Raw genomic sequence first — 19,999 nt, forward strand, 5'->3', positions numbered from 1 at the left:
GCCTACTTCACCCTCTGACTATGTCTCTTCCTTTCTCTGTCTCTCATGAATAAATAAATAAATAAAATCTTTTAAAAATTAAATAATTAATTAATTGATTTTTTAAAAAAACAGATACTTACTCTGTGAGCCGGGTGTTAAGCTCCCCAACATCATGCACGTCAAACCAGCCAATCTCCTGTCGCATGATAGCATGAAAAAATTGTTTTCTAATTTTGAGTATCTGTCTTCCTGCTGCCAGGCACCAGAATGAAACCTGGATGTAAGCAGCCACCAGCACGCCAGCACCGATCCCACTGTAATAATAGGCATACCTGCAAAGCAACAAGAACACTACACAGACAAGGCTTTCTCATCACTGCAGCCTTCCCCAACCAATGACTCATACTTTTGCTTTCAGTCACCTGTATACCTTGCCATCCTTAACAAATTAGAAGAGGTGGTAACAAGCAGAACTGGTGGTCAGCATCCAACTACATCTATGCCAACACAGTGAGATGGTGAGGAGTGTGGTTTCTGCTTTGGCTCAAATCTCAGCTCCTCATTTAACTGCTGTATAATCCTGAGCAAGCTGCTTAACCTTTCTGAAGCTCAGTTTTCTAAATTCTTATCTGTAGTGAAACGCAGATAAGAATAGTAACGTGGCAGTGCACAACATGCACTTACGGCCAGGGCCATAAGCTCCAGAGTATATGTCAGTTACTGTGAAAGACTTGTGTGGTGCCCTGAAGCATCACAGCATCAAGTTAAGACCTACCACTGTCTTCCTGTCTACTTATATTGCCTCGTGATCAGTTAATGAGCACTTTGAGGTGCTTTCTGCATATTGGAGAATAGAAAGAAGTAACATATTGGAGAATAGAAAGAAGTAACAAAACGTCAGAATGTGGAACCAAAAGATGGAAGTGGTGCCCTGCCCTTTGGGGCTATTAATCTGGCAGCACATAGAAGCCAAATAAAAAGTATTTTTACATTGTCTGCCCAACTACCATTCATGAGTTACCCTAAAATGCTTACAGAATCAAATAACACTCCTTTCAGTTTAAACCCTGACAGTAAAAAACATGACTATCTTGTAAAACCAGACCTGTGATCATCTAGAAATAGTGAATTTATGTTTCTTTGCTCTGAGTCTTTATTTTTTTTTTAAAAAAAGGAAACAAGTCTTACATCTTACTAAGCAAATTCATTTTTAGGTTAAAGACAAATATTCTAAAATGAAATCTGAGATTCTAATATTCCCATTTTTACAAGTTCACTACTTGCCACCTTCCCATAAAAAGGTTGGTAGGAACCATGCAGAAACTATAAAGTGACGATGTAATAACCAGAGAGTCATGGATGTTACTGCTTACAAAATAGTGTTCAATCCCGCAGGCATTTTGGTAAACATGTTTTCCCCAAGCTATTCCTTGTGATTACAATATATTTATTTGGGAAAATGTAATGAGAATGCTAAATTTTAGTTAATAAGTAATTCAGTAATTAATTATTATCCAAGCGTTAATGATACAGCAAGAAATAGCTCAAAAGAAAACCCACTTAACAAATAGAATGCTTGAGCAGTTAATGTATTTTAAGCCTCAGTCCACATAAATTCAAAAAAATCTATTTATATTTAAGCATTCATAAGATGATTACAAGACAGTTTCATTTTTCTCAATATAAAAAAAATACCTCTCTATAGGAATATTTGCTTCTCATCATTCAAAATATGATCAAGAGTCTCTATTTTCTTCAAATCCAACATTTACAGGGTAATGTGGAATCATTACCTTCTGATTAACCAACTTGTACCTTTGGACATCTCTTACAAGCTGTTTTGGGAAGCAAACTTCAAGATACATAAATCATTAACAAAAGCTTTTCAGGTCAAATAAAGGTCAGAAGGACTATATTTATTCTGGGATGTTTTGTTTCATTGTTTACAATTTGATGCTGTGTTAAAGAAAAAATTGTATCTATTGGCTTCATTATATCATGACTAAAAAAGTCCAGGAAGCAAGTTAATAATTACAAAGTCATTGTAAATACGTGATTCTTAATTTAATTACATTTTAAAAAGCCACTTCGAACTCCTCTAATTTCCCAGTATATGATATTGTATATTTATAATGCATATATAAATCTAATCTAGGCTTAACTTTGAGTACATCTCATGCAATAAATTATTTTCGTAAGAAATAAAAAATTTTACATTGTATCCTGCTAGAAAACTAACAACGGTATTATTCTTAAAAGTCTGAATCTTTATCATAATAATGCAAAATTTTAAACACTGCTATAATTAGATACAGAAAATAGTAAAGAAAATGTTTAATTACGTGGTCATTTCCTCCTCCAGATGGTTGATGAAAGGTTGTGTATTGTTCATAATACCTAGATCACCACAAAACAAACATATACCATCATGTCTCTTTGTTCTCCAGTAAAAATAAGCATATAAAAATTAATCAAACTTGTGTCACTTAATATTTTGCACATAAAATTATGTTTTATGTGTAAGCACTATGGCATCCATTCAAATGCTTCACTATTGGCCATCAGCAGCCACACACATACTTAATTCTGGGAAGCTTTTTTTTTTTTTAAGATTTTATTTATTTATTCATGAGAGAAACAGAGACAGAGACAGAGACGGAGAAGCAGGCTCCATGCAGGGAGCCCAGTGTGGGACTCAGTCCCAGGTCTCCAGGATCACACCCTGGGCTGAAGGAAGGGGCCAAACCGCTAAGCCACCCAGGGATCCCCAATTCTGGGAAGCTTATTTGCAAGAAGAAACCCACATTTGTTAAGCAGCAGTGTGTCAGCTGGAATATTGGTATCGATGAATTAAAATATTTTATGAAATATCACTCTAAGATGACACAGAGCAAACTCTTTCCTATGGCCTCTTCTTGATAATTAAATACCAATGCATATTTGACTAAAGCACTTGGCATTTAGAGTCTCACAATATTTTTCCAGCTTTTATTTAAATAAAACACAAAAATTTATATAATAAGCACCACTGAGTTCATCATGCAGTATTAGCAAAAGTTGACATTTTTAGACAAGGTACAGTAAAACTTCAACACTGCCCACTGCAAACCGCCCCCCCCCACACACACACATAGTACTGTTCAATATTTTGGTGCATATTTTTTCATTTCTTTTCTATATGCATGCCTACTCACACATAAATACACATACATGCTTGCTTTAAAAAAAAATCACATCCCACATTCAATGGCCAATTTCCTGTCAATGTGTGTGTATAAGTGTTTGTCTCCATTTTTTCAAATTTGCATCTATTTCAGTTGTTTCCAATATTTTACTGTTACCAGCAATGCTGCATTAAACATACCCACACACATATATAGGAATGTATGGTATACATTTTTATAGGATGAACTATCATAATCCGGATTGCTGGATCAGTGGGGAAGCATACTTTAAATCCTATAGTCATTTCAAACATTATGTCATAATATGAGAGGGCCTAGTTCAGACGAGTCTGATTTTGACAGGCATGAGAAAGGGAGGAGACGTTTTTCTGGCAAAGGGAGAAACGTGGATAAAAGTTCACGGCATGTTTGAAGAGGGAGTAAGCCTGTTTGGCTGGGGTGTGGGTGTGTTGTGTGGATGGGAGAGGGTGGATATGAAGCTGGAAAGATCAGCTGGGCCCCGTAGGTCCAGGATATAAAGCTAGAAGTCACTCAGTGGTGAGTGACACAAGGACACAATTAGAGGTCTGGTGTAGGAAGATAGAGCTGCTAGCAATGTATAAAATGAACTAGACTAGAGAGAGACTAAGCGAAGTGAGCTACTGCAATTCTGTAATCACAGAGGGTTAGAATGAGAATAGAAAAGAAGGAAAGTACCCATAAGATTTAAAGAAGGAGAAGTTCCAGGTTCTAGCAACTGCTGGAAGAATCAAGACCCCAAGTCTAAGCATCTGGAGAGTGGTGGTATCATGGTGGGAAATAATTAAGCAAAAGAGAGAGAGAGAGAGATTGAGAGAGAGAGAGAGAGAGAGAGAGAGAGAAGGTCTGGTCAGATGTGAGATTACTGGCTCCATTTTGAAGATTTTTATTCTGTGGTATCTGGAACATTCAACAGAAGATGTCCTATAACTATTTAGACTATAGTGCTCCAGTTCTGGAGAGAGTTCAGGTCTAAAGATGTAGGAGTCATGTGCTAGAGGCCCTAGCCAAATTCAAGAAAGAAAAAAAGCCATTTCCCCTTAGCTGTGAGGACAGGGTGGCAGGTAAGGAGAAGAGGGTGAGCAAGTACAGAACCCTCAGGGAATTTACATTTAAGGCTAATACAGAGAGTAATGAAGTAATAAAAAGATGCAGAGATGTAGCACAGCTTGTAGCAGAGAACCTTGGTTGCTTCATTTTGCCTTTGGCAGTGCAATAATAAATGTGTCCAGATTGATTTTTTAAATGTTATGAGATTGCTTCTGCTCTGTATTTTCAGGGATAAAATATTAAATAGCTAGCTGGGTGAGGATTTTTCTTCACATGAGTCTTAGAATATCTCTCATTAGGGATTTTAGATCTTATCTATCCAGCCAGGAAATGTTTTTAAATGGTATTAACTGTCACTATATATATATATTATATATAAATGGTATTAACTGTCACTATATATATATGTATTTTATATATATATATATATAATATATATAGAATAACACCCAGTGCTCATCCCATCAAGTGCCCTCCTCAACGCCCGTCTCCCAGTCCCCCCTCACCCCCCGCCCACCTCCCTTTCTACCACCCCTAGTTTGTTTCCCAGAGTTAGGAGTCTCTCATGTTCTGTCTCCCTTTCTGATATTTCCCACTCATTTTTTCTTCTTTCCCCTTTATTCCCTTTCACTATGTTTTATATTCCCCAAATGAAGGAGACCATATAATGTTTGTCCTTCTCCAATTGACTTATTTCACTCAGCATAATACCCTCCAGTTCCATCCATATCGAAGAAATGGTGGGTATTTGTTGTTTCTAATGGCTGAGTGAATTCAAATTTTTAACTTATATAAACTTATATATAAGTATGTATATATATATATATATATATAGTGTGTGTGTATATACACACACATACAATACCATAAAATATGCGTGTGTGTGTGTATATATATATATGTACATGTATATACACACATAGATTCAGTCATCAGAAACTAACTTTAGCACCAAGTACCTTTTACTTCTGCTTCAGTAGTGTCAAAGTGTACCAGTCAGAATAACAATGGAGGACTCAAATCATCTGACAGAGATAATCTCTACTGACCAATAAAATAAAACTGTTACATTCTTTGGACTCCCTCCAACCAACTTCTCTTTTCTTCCCATCAATTTTTATTAATTAAAAGCTCTCTGGCCCAGAGATTCTTACTGTCTCTAAGACCTCACAAAATTCTCATCCTTAGGCATGCCTTCACAAAATCAAAACTTTTTTTTTTTTTTTAAGATTTATTCATTTATTTTGGAGAGAGCAAGCATGCATGTGAGTAGGGGGAGCGGCAGAGAGAGAATCTTCAAGCAGACTCCCCACTGAGTGCAGAGCCTGACGTGACATGGGGGTGGATCCCATGACCCTGAGATCATGACCCAAGCCAGAACCAGGAGTGTGATATTCAATCTACTGAGTCAGATAGGTGCCCCACAAAATCAAAGCTTCCAAGCTGAAATGATCTTAGAGATCATATAGTCCCGTGACTTTTTACATGTATAGATCTCAAGAGTTACTGCCCACATCAGTAGTTATAAAGAAGAACGTTTGAATAGTATCGAAAAATTAATACTATTTTTCAGTGGGAAAAGCCAAAAACTCTCTATATAACATACAGATGTATGTGTGTGTGTGTGTGCATACACATAACAATATCAACCAAATAAGGAGTACAAGAAAGCCAGACATTTAAATGCAGCATTTGTTTGAACAAAATACTTGCTTAGATTCTTGACCACTTTCTCTTCCTCTGGCTTCTAGAACCTCATTCTCCGGGTTCTTCCACCACTGTGATCCTTCTTAGTGTCATTCACTGGTTCCTCATGTTCCCCCAGCCCCTACAAGTTGATGTTCCCCAGAACGCCATGCACACTCTCAGGGTGAGCTCAGCCACTTCTACAGCTTTAGGGACTCCCATATCTGGACTCGAGCTATTCAAATATTCTCTTTCCTCAGGGTCAGTGCTTTGGTTCAGGGCCCCATCATCCCTAATCTCTACTCTATTAAGAGCTCCTAACTGGTTTTTCTACTCATTCAGGTCTTCACATTGTCATAAGATTTTATTTTTGAAAACAAAAATGTAATCATATTGGGGCTCTTGGGTGGCTCAGTTAAGTGTCTGACTCTCAGATAGTTAAGCATATGATTTCAGCTCACATCACGATCTCAGGGTTGTGGGATTGAGCCTCACGTCAGGCTCCACACTGGGTGTGGAGTCTGCTTAAGATTTTCTCTCCCCCTCTGCCCCTCCCCCTTCTCTCATATATATATTTATATAACACATATATGTATTTATATGTATATATGTATATATATTGTGTATATTTATACACACACACACACATATAGAGAGAGAGAGTGTGTGTGTGTGTCATATTGCTTCTATTAATAGCCCTCAATGACAGTCACCACATCAGGATAAAGTTCAAGGTCCCATAACAGATCACATTAGCACATTTTCAATCTCACCACAATACATCCCTGATAGGATAATGTTTTTGAAATGTCAACAAATGATTTTTCAAACATTTTCTTTACCCTTACATCTTTCTCCTTTCAGTACTAAGGCACTGTACAGTCACTGTCTAGAGGGAGGTCTGCTGCAGAGTAAAAAGAAAAAAATAGTGCCTAAGTTTTTTCTCTGTGTTCCTGAAGCCTTTGCCCTTGGAGACTGGAGAGGACACAGAGTATGACAAAGTATTTTGATTAAATGTCATGAGGCTGAGCTCCAACCTTTTACACTAAATATTTTCTTTCTTTTTCTTTTTTTTTTTTTTTTTTTACTAAATATTTTCCATATACTGAGAAGAGATTCAGTAGAGAAGTGGTGTCAGTTTTCCTCCTCTAGGCTTTTATTCTCTCTACCTGGAAAGCCTTTTACTACATTTCTTTTCTTCTGCTAAAGGTTCCTCCTCATGAATGAGCTCAAATATGACCTCCTCTCAAATGGCTTAACCACCCCTTAGTAGAGTGACTCATCTTGTCATAGAACTCTAGAATAATTGATACATGGTTCAATTTACTAAGTCAATGCTAGAAGTATGATGGTTTATACCTATCTCCTCCTTCTACTCCCACTGTATGAGCCCTGGAAGAACTGGACTGTCTTAGTAATCTTTACCTACTCAGTACACAGCCTGCCCTAATTGCTATAACCTCGCCTCTCCCAAAGGTTTACAAGTGGTTTCACAGTCCCCACAGCAATGCAGACCATTGCTCAAAATATTCCATCCAATCATTCTATTGTGTATATAAGTGTCTCAAATATTTTAAGATTAAAAAGGAGATACAGTAAACCAGTACCTTACTGGTTCAAGCAAGACTTCAAAGAAACTTCAAATGAACAGAGCCCACCACCATGACTGAAGAGACTCCGTACCACTAATGAATCGCATTACATTGCATTTTTATCTGCCCCAAATACCTCAGTGTTTAATAATTTTACCTACTGAACACTTAAGAACAGTATGAATAAAAAGTATGAGACATAAATACATTTGTGATTTCCTAAATGGTAAAAGGAGATTGTATTATAAGGGTGATTTTCAGACCATCTTCCACAGAGCCTTCACATTATGCACTAATCCAGACACTGGGGTACAACCTAGAATGAGAAAGCATTTTTTTTCTAATCTTGGATTTCTGTGCATGCAGGAAATACTTTTACTTTCAGGCCCAAGCCTTCTGTGAAGGGCACCACTGCTAAAATGTCTACAACAGCATTTGCCAGAAACTTCCTCTTTTCTCCCCATGTCTTTCTTCCCATTTGACAAGCTGTAAAAAGCAAGCAATCCAATAAATCAACAAGATAGTTTTTGAGTAGTAAATCTTGTTGAGACAAGCAGCAATGCTATAGTGACTTTCAGGCGGGTTAGGGCCAAAAGGCCCTTCTGAGGGAGAAGTGAATGATAAGAAGCCATTACAGAGAAATGGGTAGTTTCTGTAACACCAGGAAGGAGGTGGGAGTGCTCACAGAGAGAAGATTGCAGGTGGGGCTGTCCTGAGTAGGTAATAAGCAATGAGATTGATGGGCATAAGGGGCAAGGTCACGTGAGCCAACATAAGGAATCTGTATTTATTCCATGCAACAGAAAACCACTGGGAGAGATGTGACCTGAAGTTCCATGAGAGACATTATATACACAGTGCTGGGGGCAGAAGAGTTGGATAGTGTGATTAAAGAAGAGTTAGTAAACCACAGAGTTAAAAGATTGACAAGGTGCATTCTAGCTTAAGAACACTGAGTCCAATTCTTCCAGTTTTCTTGCATAGGAAGCTCCATAAAACACATGCAAGAGAAATTTGGGCCTTCTACCTAGATGATCAATGCCTCTGGCATTTGCCCAGGCTAGAATCTGTCACTCCATGAGGCTGGGCTTACTGCAGCCAACGGGTGGACTCCAGGACCCACCTGGAGTCCTGGAGTATTCTCCTCAGGTACGCTGTTTTCACACTCCTAGCCTGAAGAGCTACACCTCATGGCTGCCCTGCATGACATACCTGTAAGCAAATCTACAGGATGGCATCTTAGGCAGAGAAAAGATCAAGTGAAAAATTGTTTGCCACAATTTTAGGCAGAGTTTGAAATCACTACCAGTAGAGTAGACAAAATATCAGACTAAAAGGCAGCTCTGCCAACTGACAAGCAATCCCATTGTGGTCACATTGCTTTAACTTCCTTGGCCTTGTCTTCTACATCTATAAAATTATAGGTTTGGGCCAATTTCTAGGTTCTTTTCATCTATACAATCCCATGATTCAATCTTTCATTGGGCTCATCCCATTTCTTAAGCATCTAAAATAGGTAAATACTATCTATGTATGCTGTCTTTATAATATATTGTAGAAAAGACATTGTGGGTAATCTACTTTTTGGTTTGCAAAAGCATTCTCCTAATAATAACAAAAAAAATCTGGCTATGTTATACTGCTATTCTAGAAAAATTAGCCACATCTTAATTTTAATACAAACTTTAAAGACTACTACACTGAACAGCATACTTCCAAATATGTTGTTGATATTTGATACTCAATTTTCCTGAAATTTACCTCTAAGAATTTTTCCAATGAAATAGTTGGGGGCAGAGGAAAGCCTTGAGCAAATGAAAGAAAACAGATCCATTATGGGAATTTTTATGAAGTACTTCGAATTTAAATATTATCTAACATTCTAGTTTGGAACATACACACTGCTGGCCTTAAGAGCATATAAAGCAATGTTTTCTTTGTGTATATCAAAGTCTTGAAACACACATTTAAGATCTGTACATGATTTACACACTCATGGTGTAAGCAGCAAAATACAGATACTATTTTGAGGATAATTTTACAAATAGTTTTCTTACTCCTCATGAGTTTTAGAGCAAGGGAATAGAAATGATAAATATTATGATAAATATGAAAATAAGCTCCACTTTTCCCCTTTTTGTTTGAATTATGAAATTTTACCAAATTTTAAATGACCCACATATTCTCCATTCCTCGGCCCACAATATGTAGGAGACTAAATAGAACCAACCATAATACAGTTATGGAAAAAGAAAAAAAGCCATCCATATGGATGTACCATAAATGGAAGCATTAGAGACAATAAATAATCAAGTGGTTATTTAAAGAGTATCTCTGGGAGATAACCATCATAAGATATGGCAAATATCCCCCATGTTCCTTACTTTCTGGATCAGTATTTATCTTCAGTGTCTTCCTTTCTGGGTGTCCCTCTTTTCTTCAGTGTGTGGGCTTGGGGCCAGTTTACAGGAGTTTGAATCCTCATTACCAACTCTATAACTGGAGGCAACTTAGATTTACTCAACCTTCTGGATCTCTTTCCTAATCTGTCAAGTATAGATAATAATAGTATCCACCTTAGTGCACTAAAGGAGGGGAAAGAGTCAATACATATAATGTACTAAGAACAGTGCCCAACACATCTTGAATGCTCAATAAATGTTAGCTTCAGTTATTGCAGATGAATGGGTCTCTCTTCTCAAAGCTTAAGGCTCCTACTCCTTCTACTTTCCTCTGTATCCTATCCCAAGAGGTTTAACATCCCTTCCACTCAAATACTGCCAATTCTCTAGTCCTTTTCTCAATGCCAAGATTCAGTCTTATTTCTTCAACTGTCTGGCTGTCATTTACAATTGTACCCAACCTGTCACCTTCAACACAACATGTCTAAAATTACAATCATCTCTATCTGGGCTCATTTCCAGATAGTTGTTAGTCTCATGAAGAAGATGCACTCATAGAACATTACAGAAATTCAGCAGTGGTTAAGTTTTTTCACCAAAGTTGTATGGCAGGACCAGAGAGTTCCCTAGGCCAGAGTCATCAGAGATTTTTGGGTAAAAGCAAATTTTAAAAACAAGATAAAGATGGATGAAAGTAGGGTGTCAAGAAATCAGGTCCACAACAAAAAGAGCAGGACCAAGCCAGTGTCTGATAATGAGGATAAGGCATCAGGATAAAATAAAGACCACTCATAGGGGTTTATTGTAGCAGCAGAGAAGTATCTTTTCACTCAAAGTTTTTGGAGCTATCTAGTAAAATCCAATGTTTAGTGTAAAACTCTCAGGCTTTGAAGAGCCTTAGCAAATCCAAGAAATACTTCTTGTCCAGTCTACCCTCATGGAGAGGTAATAAAGTTCTACAGGGGGAGGGCAAAAGAAGAAAGGTCACAGAGTGTCGGGGTGCTAGGAGTTCAGTAAACTGGCTCCCTCCAGAAACATCAGAGAACTCATTTGCTCTCATATCTAGGACCTCAAAACCTTTGAGGCTGTCCCAAAAAATAATCTGATATCTGGAAATTTCAAAGCATGCTGCTTTTGAAAAGACATAGAAGGATATACAGCAGGGTAGTGGCAGTAAGGGGTGGTGTTGAGAGAAGGATATTAACTTATTTTTTATGTAGTATTTATTTTAAAAGAATTTCACTTGTAACACAGAACATGTTTATTTTGTGCATGAGAGGTTTGATGCTGACGAAACCTGGTTATCACCTCCTCTTGGAAGCCTCCCATGATTTGTATATATGGAGTCAAGTGTCCTTCCTCTCCTTTCTCAAGGATTTTGTGTATCTCTGTTTCACAGCACTAATATCTGACTACATTTGTTGATTCATGTGTCCATTCCTCCCACTACACTAAGTTTCTTAGGGGTTGAGAATGAATATTTGGGACATGTACTGTGTCTGGCACATGAAACAGTTTAAAGTAAATTTACTGATGGAACAATTAAAGGTAAGAACCCCCTATTCAATACCCTACCTCAGAGAATGGCCTTTTACTGGAAAGAGTCAGAAGATAAATATTTTAGGCTTTGTGGACCATATGGTCTCTGTCAACATTCTACTGCACCAGTGTGGTGTGAAAGCAGCCACAGAAAATATGCAAATGAATGGGCATGGCTGTATTCTATTAAAACCTTATTTACAGATGCTGCAATTTCAATTTTATATAATTATCATGTGTCACAAAATATTATTCTTCTTTTGATTTTTCTCCAATGATTTAAGAATAGAAAAATCATCCTTTAGCTCACAAGCAGTATAAAACGAGGCAACAATCCAGATTTGGCTCCTGAGCCATTATATGAGGACCCGTGCCTTCCCAGAAAGGCATAGCTAGTGGTTCACAGTTACTAAGGAAATGCTGCTAAAAGGGATAATTATCCATATCTATAACAGGGACTGAGTAACTCTGGGTATGTCCCAAACTTTAAACAATAAAAATTGAGCAAGTATCACAGAGTTCTGTAAAGATGAAATGACACAAAGAACCATGTCATCATTGCAAGTTATGTAGGTTCATTTGTGAGAAGCATGAATTTACTGACAATATGACAATTGTAACGAACATTTGTTGAGTGTTTTTTTATAACCAGGCCCTGCTCTGTGAGCCTTAAATGACGAATCTATTTAATTCTCACAACCACCCCATGAAGTAGTTCTACTGTTAGTCAATTTTTTTACAGACAAGGAAATTAGAGTATGAAGAAATCTCCCCAAACCTCAAAACTAAAATATGATGAAGGTGGGGGATGGTTTACAGCCCTGCAGTCCAAATCTAGAGCCTGCTTTCTAACCATTAAATGTCATACCTCCTAAGAACGTGACAGAAACACACTTTGAAGTTTTCCCAAGATCAGAAGAATGAACTAAGTGGGAAGGATGCGCAAAGAACACAATGTGAACTCCAACTCCAACTGGAAACTATATGATGCAGGCGTCTATGAAGAGGAAATCCCAGTGACCAGCCCATGAGGTGTGGTGATGTAGGCATTATTCAGCCTGGAAGATGGATCAGCAGGCAAATTCATGCGCCTATGAGGGAGCTAGTCTCCATAGCTGGACCACCATCTGGGAAATCATGCATGCTAGTGGGTAACTAAGTCAGATTACTGTCCATCTTATCATATCTACAGGAGGTAGGCATAGGAATGATTAGTATTTCCACTTAAATAAATCAATTGTTTGGTTCATAAAGTAACAGATAATATCTGGGTGATAGAGATACAGCATAAAAAATGTTAATGCAGTTTTTTAAAAAGGCCACTGGACACTGCAGTAGTTGAGTAGTTGAGAATTAGAATGGGCACAGATGGGGGCTCCTATGTGGCTCAGTCAGTTAAGCACCTGCCTTTCGCTCAGATCGTGATCTCAGGGTCCTGTGATAGAGCCCCTCATCAGGCTCCCTGCTTAGTGGGCAATCTGCTTCTCACTCTGCCCCTCTCCCCACTCCTGCATGCATGCTCCCTCTCTCAAATAAATAACATCTTTTTTAAAAAAAAATGGGCACAGATGTACACATAATGTACACATGGGCTACCAGAGAATACTATAAGATTTGATTCTTCCACTGTGAAGTAGTAAGAGAACTAACTTCAAAGAATATTGCCAAATATAGCATGAGTGGGAACCAATAAATTTAGCGAGCACCAAGAACTTCCTTTGGGTGAATGGTATAAAACAAAGGTGCCATTCCAAGGTAGTACATCTTCTGGTAGGTCCTTCTGAATGCCATAAAGGGACATAAGAAATGCTTAAATTTCACACATACCATAAATTCTCTAGCCCAACTCTTAACTGTATTCACAGAATTGAAGTAAGCCTGCCTCAAGGTAAACAATGTGTTCTTCAGAATTACATAGGAGTTCCTAGGACCCATGGATAGGTATCAAAGGATACATAAAGGATGCATACTTTGGGGGAAAGGACTTAAAACATTCATCAGAGACCTGAAGTTGAAAAAGTTATGTGAGTATCAATGTATTCTCAAGTGTATTCTCAAACAGGCATTTTCAAAATTTCTACCACTTGAGCACCCACCAGGTTGTAAGTCTTTGAGAAGTTTAGTTTAAATCAATCTAGGCTTGGGGCACCTGGGTGGCTCAGTGGTTGAGAATCTGCCTTTGGCTCAGGGTATGATCCCAGGGTTCTGGGATCGAGTCTTGCATCAGGCTCCCCACAGGGAGCCTGCTTCTCCCTCTACCTATATCTAGGCCTCTCCCTCTGTGTCTGTCATGAAGAGATAAATAAAATCTTTAAAAATAAAATAAAACAATCTAGGCTTGACCAAAGGTGACTTGTGGGCTCAGAGCTATCAACTAGTCCCTCCTCAATCAAGTGTAAGTGTGAGAGTGTGTGTGACACCCAAATCATTTCAATAATCCATTCCCACTCTCCTGGAGGACTACTTTACATCTCTTTATTAGTCAAATGTCTTGCTTCCTACTTCACTGAGAAAATTGAAGTAATCCCAAGAAAACTTCCACAAATTCTCACCTCCTTATCAACTCCGCTTTGTGCACTGGTACTCAAATCTATTTCCACCTGTTACCGTGTATTTAGGTAGGAGCACCTAAAGCAAGTATTTCTTTTTGGGCATTATATTCCATCCTTTGTCAAGGACTTCACTCAAATCTCTTCCCTCTCTCTCAAAGCATCACTTTCTTCTCTCTTTTGGATCATTTCCACTAGCATGCAAACAAGCTATTATTTTTCTTCCATCCTAAAACACACATACACACACATACACACACACACACACACACACACACACACACACACACACAACTTCTCCTGGCCATATTTCTCCATTTTAGTATGTTTCCAAAGAGCCCAACCTGTGACAATACTTAAAATTAAGTTTCTAGTATTTACTGCCCAAAAATATTCTCTCTTCATCCTCCTATCTCAGTTGATGGTAACTACATCCAGTTTATCCTGTTTCTTAGGGTAAACATTTTAGAATCGTCTTGGTCTTTTCTCTTACATTCATATCCATTACGTCAGAAAATGTCATAACTGATTTCTACTTATTATTCAAGGTCTAGATAAGGTGGTTCCTTTACCTCTTCCTGAAACTTCCTGGGATCTTTCTAACTTCACAGAACTCTGCCTTTTTCTGCATATCTTTGCCAAGACCTCAAGTGTGGACTCTAATACTTATGATTATTATCTTCTCAAACTTATTACCAATATTAACTGTAGCTCAGACCCCTCCCTTTTCCCCCAGAAGTAAACACACTAATGTATTTAATGAGGGCTAAACATCCTTCTAAGTAACAGATTTTTCTTCAAACTTCCAATAAGATCAGTGCCACAAATAATACTTACTTCCATTAATTATAACTGGAAAAGTTGTGTTTCTTGAAATTCCTGCATTTGCAAAGCTATCTGTCATGTCTCCAAAAACCAGCATCATGAGAGGGAGTGCAGCTCCATGGATGATGGCAGCCATTGTCCCCACCAACATATACAACCTATCAAGCCAATTTGAATAGCGAAACTGAAAAAAAAAATGTAAAGAATAGGAAATTAGCACAGTTTCATGGATAGTTTGCTCTACTTTCCAAATATATTCAAAATCCTAGAATTTCTCAGACTAATACTATTAACATCCTGGTCCAACCTAAACTATTTTAATAGCCTAATTAGAAATATTTGACTCTTCTATTGAGTTCTGATCTACTTCTTCATATTGGATTCAGTTTGTCTTCTTTATTATATATGAGTTTTGATGAGAGGAATGGGACATTCTGGGAAATTGTAAAAGTCTTTAATGATACAACAATAGAAATATGTATGTGTTGCTCTGATTTCCAAGAATAGAAACCACTTTTCATCTCAAGATTTTTTTAACCCAGAAAAATCATGATTGCCAAAGGCCCTTCTGAGAACATAATCAAGGAAATGCTTTGTTGCTTTCTGAAAGTTGCTTGAGTAAAATATCTGTGGCATAATGAAATTAGCATTGATGTAAAATGGTTTGAATGCAATTAGGCCTCAATAGTAAGAAGGAAGATGAAAGGAAGAACCAGTTATTTGCATGTTTCCTAAAAAAGGATTTCCTGAAAAGACAGACTATGACCACAGTGACTGACCTGTGTAGATCTGCATAATCTCTTTAATTATAGGCAAGTCAAAAGTAAAGAAAGACTTCTCTGGATCCAGAAAGTGATGAGAAGACACAGTAAGGGGAATGAGCTCAGGGCTCTGTGACAGTCCATTTGAGAAGCAATCAATACTTCTGTATAATTCAAGGAACTTAGTTAAAGATCAAAAGAAAACCAAATGAAAGAAAATAGAAATAAAAACAGAGACAAGATGAAGCCCCCTGTTGAGATTTGTGGATAAACCCCAATGCAGGTGGCTGTACTGTGGATGCATGAGGTATAATCAGTAGGTTTGTAATCTAGGGAGGAAAGTGGGTAAAAAATCATAGGCCTAAGCAGGGAACACAAACCAAAACAAAGACCAAAATCAAGCAACATAAAAGACACATCAATAGAAAGGTTTTAGAGACAAAGAGACAGAAGCTAATCCTAAAGTTAGCTAAAAAGGAACTTAAAATAGTAATGAGTAGGAATAAGTATTAAATTGACAAGTGAAGAAAAAAAGAGCAGAATAGTTCTTGGCAGTAGTGACTGGCAATCCATGAAGTAGAAAAGAATTAGTAGAGCTGAGTTGTAAAATTAGCAAAAATTCAGGGCACCTAGGTGACGTTGGTTAAGCATCCAACTCTTGTTTTGGCTCAGGTCATGATCTCAGGGTGGTGAGATTAAGCAGCAAATCAGGCTCTGTGCTCAGGGAGGAGTCTGCTTGAAGATTCTTACCCTCTGCCTCTTCTCCCACACACATGTGTACATGCTCTCTCTCTCAAATAAACAAACAGTTTTTTAAAATTAGCAAAAATTCAAGTTTGGTTTAAGAAGAACATCTAATATATACTGAGGTATTTGCATTTAAAATTTTTTCTAGGGGTGCCCGGGCTGCTCAATTGGTTAAGCATCTAGATCAAGTCATGATGTCATGGGTTTTAAGACTGAACCCTGCATCTGGCTCTGCCCCTCAGCAGGGAGTCAGCCTAAAGATTCTCTCTCTACCCCAACAGGGGCAGAGCAAAAGGCCTCTCTCTCTCTAATAAATATTCTTTAAAAAATAAATATTTCTAGCTCTTAAAAATGAAATCAAGTAAGCTTAAGTTTGAGTTAATGACATATAATCTATAGCATCCTCCTCTTTACAAATTAAAACTGGGAAACTACATTCTTTTGGCATTTTTTTCATATTTCATTGAAACACAGACTAAATTTTGCCATTATTTACTTTGTCTTAACTAAGCATTCATCCACCCCCTTAAAAAAAACACAAATAAGGTGGAAGAGACTGGCAGAAGCCATTTATTCTCTCTTAGAGACTCCTTTAAAGTGGACAAAATATCAAATTCCTCACTATAAGAAGAGAAAATAGTTGATATACAAGGATTTCTCTCATCACTACTCCCACAGGATATTTTACCTCCTAAACTAATCACTGGCCATAACAAAACCCAGCAGACCATGAATGTAAGTATTTATTCAATACCTACCCAATAACTAATAAAATCCAGATAAATACCAAACGTATACATCCTGTCCTCAAAGTCCTTAAAGAGAAGGAGGAAGGCAAAGCAAAAAAATATATGCAATCTATATTCTGCATGTTAAGACAGCATGGTGTACAAAGTAGACATAAAACTGAGCAAATGGTCATTTCCTTCTTTGTGGAAAAGCTTCATAGAGAAGGTTTTGCTTTCTTCCAGCTTTGAATATTTGGCATGTGTTTAGAAGCAAGAAGGAAAGGCATATCAACCAAAAAAAAAAAAAAAAAGCCAGCAGGCAGAGCAGTATGCTCAGAGAAGACTGGGGTATGAGGTATAGAAGCAGTAATATAAAGCTGATTGACAAAGAAGTACCATTTGCTGAGCTAAGGCAAACCACAAAAGGCAAGAGTTTGAAGGGAAGGGACACAGAAAAACCTCATTTTGTGCCATTTGCTTATCCTAGAAGTGCTATCCAAGAAGCATGTGGAGCGAATTCAGAGTTATAATACAGTTTTGTGATACTAGCATAAAGAGCAGAAGTCACGGGAGCTGGATAAGATCATCTATGAAGAGAAAAAGAGTGACTGGGATTAAGAATAATATGAAAATGAAGCAAGAGAGACAGCACGTTGACTGTCCTTTTGATGATCTTGGGGCAAAACAAAAAACAAGAAAATGACACCAGACAAGGATGCAACATCAAGGGTAGACTACTTAATGAAGTCTTACACATGTCTATAGGTACATCACTCATAGAGATTATTGGTGAAAATACAGGAAGGAAATTGAAATGGGCAACATCCTACAGAATAAATGAAACAAATACTTCAAGAACCTGAGGAAAGGGATCATTGGTGGATGATATACCTAATGGGTGAAACAAGATATCCCATGGTACCCCAAGATCATTCCTAGTGAGGGTAGGTAGAGATCCTTCTACAAAGGAAATGTCCAATCTGCCATCATCTTAACTGAGTGATCAAATTTAGCATGTAAAAAAGTAAAATACTCTTGACATTTGATGTTTCCAGATGTGATGAGACGTGAAGTACACGCATCCTCTATTCAATCTTCTTACCACAAAATATTTAATGTGAATGTATTTATAAGTAACTTTTAGTATATTAAAAATGTAAGTCATGGAAGAACAAGTGAAATGATGCCATAAGGAAACAATGAAAAGAGTCTAGAAGATGAGGCATTCTACAGGACAAATAGTATAGTATTTTCAGCATGTCAATGTCATTTTGAAAGAGAAAGCTTCTAGACCACAAGACATACTATTTAAATGTTGTCACTGACTAGACCCTGTTTTGAACAAATCAATTGTAAAATACATTTATTTTTTTGAGATAATTGTAAATATTTAAATATAAACTGGACATTACATAATTTTAAGGAATTAGTGATTGTTTGTTAAATATGATCATTATATTACGTTTTATAAGAAAAAGTACAGGAAAACTTTTGAGATGTCAACAGGCAGTTAGGTATGGAACATCACAAAATCTACAATTTCAGATGAAATGTGAGGCAAAATGCTAACGATTGTTAGATATAGACAATGAGTATATGAGCATAAATTTACTGTTCTGCTTTTCCACTGAGCCATCAACATGCCTGCTTCACCTTAAACTAGAAGGAATGAGCTAGGAGTAGGCATGAATACAAACAAGTTTCCAAGAACAGGGACAAAGCTGACAGAGTTCAAAACCTCATGTTTAGTTGTGACAGTAGGCAAGATTGATTTCTGGAGACAAAGTGGTAGGAAGACTTGAGGAAAATTGGTAACATAAGGCTAAGTAACACAAAAGCTCAGTGAAATGCCCTAGCTCTATCACTTACTAGAAAGGGGAGTGTAGGGGAAAATAATCTCTTAATAATGCCTCAGTTTCTACATTTATAAAATGAGGAAAATATTCATGTGTGCAGCAAGTCTCACAAAGCAGTTGTGAGGATGAAAATGGGACTTAAACTTTAATTAGGTATACAATATAGTAATATGGAACATAGGCAGGTGCTGTTACAGGTTTAGGAAATGTAAAAATTCCTAAGACTTCTCAGTAGCTCACAGTGAAGGAGACAAACAAAACTTGTGACACATCAGGTGAAATATAAGACAGAGGCTTAAACTAATTATAAATGGAACCCTTTAAATACAAGAAAATGGAAAATGTTTGGCTAGATATTGATAAGGAAAAGAGAAGGGGTGAAACAGAGCCACAGAGAAGGAAGGCCAACACACAAAGGAGGGTGATTTAGGTAATATTCAGTAGACTTGTTAGTTAATCTGACTGTACCATGGTCCCTGGGTTGGAGAAGAAAGTCAGTGAACACATTAATTTTTTCATTCATTCAACATTCAAAAGATATTTGTTAAGAAACTAATAAAGGTCAGGTTTGGTTCTAGGTACTGGAAACAACAGTGAAAAAGACAAGCTACCTATCCTCATAGAGGATGCAAATAGTAAAAGTGGGAATCAATGTATTCAACATTCACTCAATATCTAAGTACCTATTCTAGGCACTAGGAGTATCTAGTGAAACAAACATACAAAAACTGCTTCCCTCATAGAGCTTAGACCACAATGACCAGCAGGGTCAGCTGGCTTAGACTGGCTGGTTAGGGACTGTCTCTCTGAGAAGACAACATCTGAGCTGAGACAGGAAGGACTCAGTCACATGATGATCTAGACACAGAGTCCTCAAATGAGAAAGAAATTTTGCATGAAGACAATTTGGAAATTTCTGTGTGAAAGTATAAAAATGCCAACACCATCACTGAGTACTGGGATAAGGGGTTAAGGAACTCTAACTTCACAAAGATGACAAAAGAACGGAAGAGATTGGGGGGCACTTGACGGGATGAGCACTGGGTGTTATACTATATGTTGGCAAATCAAACTCCAAT

At 37.4% G+C, this 19,999-nt stretch overlaps 1 protein-coding gene across 1 annotated transcript in view; it reads right to left on the reverse strand.

Annotated features, from left to right (window-relative positions):
* ABCB1 (ATP binding cassette subfamily B member 1) overlaps nucleotides 1-19,999 on the reverse strand; it is a 97,667-nt gene that overhangs the window by 66,395 nt on the left and 11,273 nt on the right. Inside the window, exons 4-6 of the mRNA XM_026018666.2 lie at nucleotides 14,841-15,012; nucleotides 2,325-2,379; nucleotides 123-314 (exon numbers count right to left, since the gene is read on the reverse strand). Coding sequence (XP_025874451.2) covers nucleotides 123-314; nucleotides 2,325-2,379; nucleotides 14,841-15,012 — 419 coding nt within the window. The remainder of the gene's footprint in view (nucleotides 1-122; nucleotides 315-2,324; nucleotides 2,380-14,840; nucleotides 15,013-19,999) is intronic.

Source organism: Vulpes vulpes, chromosome 7 (genome assembly GCF_048418805.1).
Source record: "Vulpes vulpes isolate BD-2025 chromosome 7, VulVul3, whole genome shotgun sequence".
NCBI classification, from domain to species: Eukaryota; Metazoa; Chordata; class Mammalia; order Carnivora; family Canidae; genus Vulpes; species Vulpes vulpes.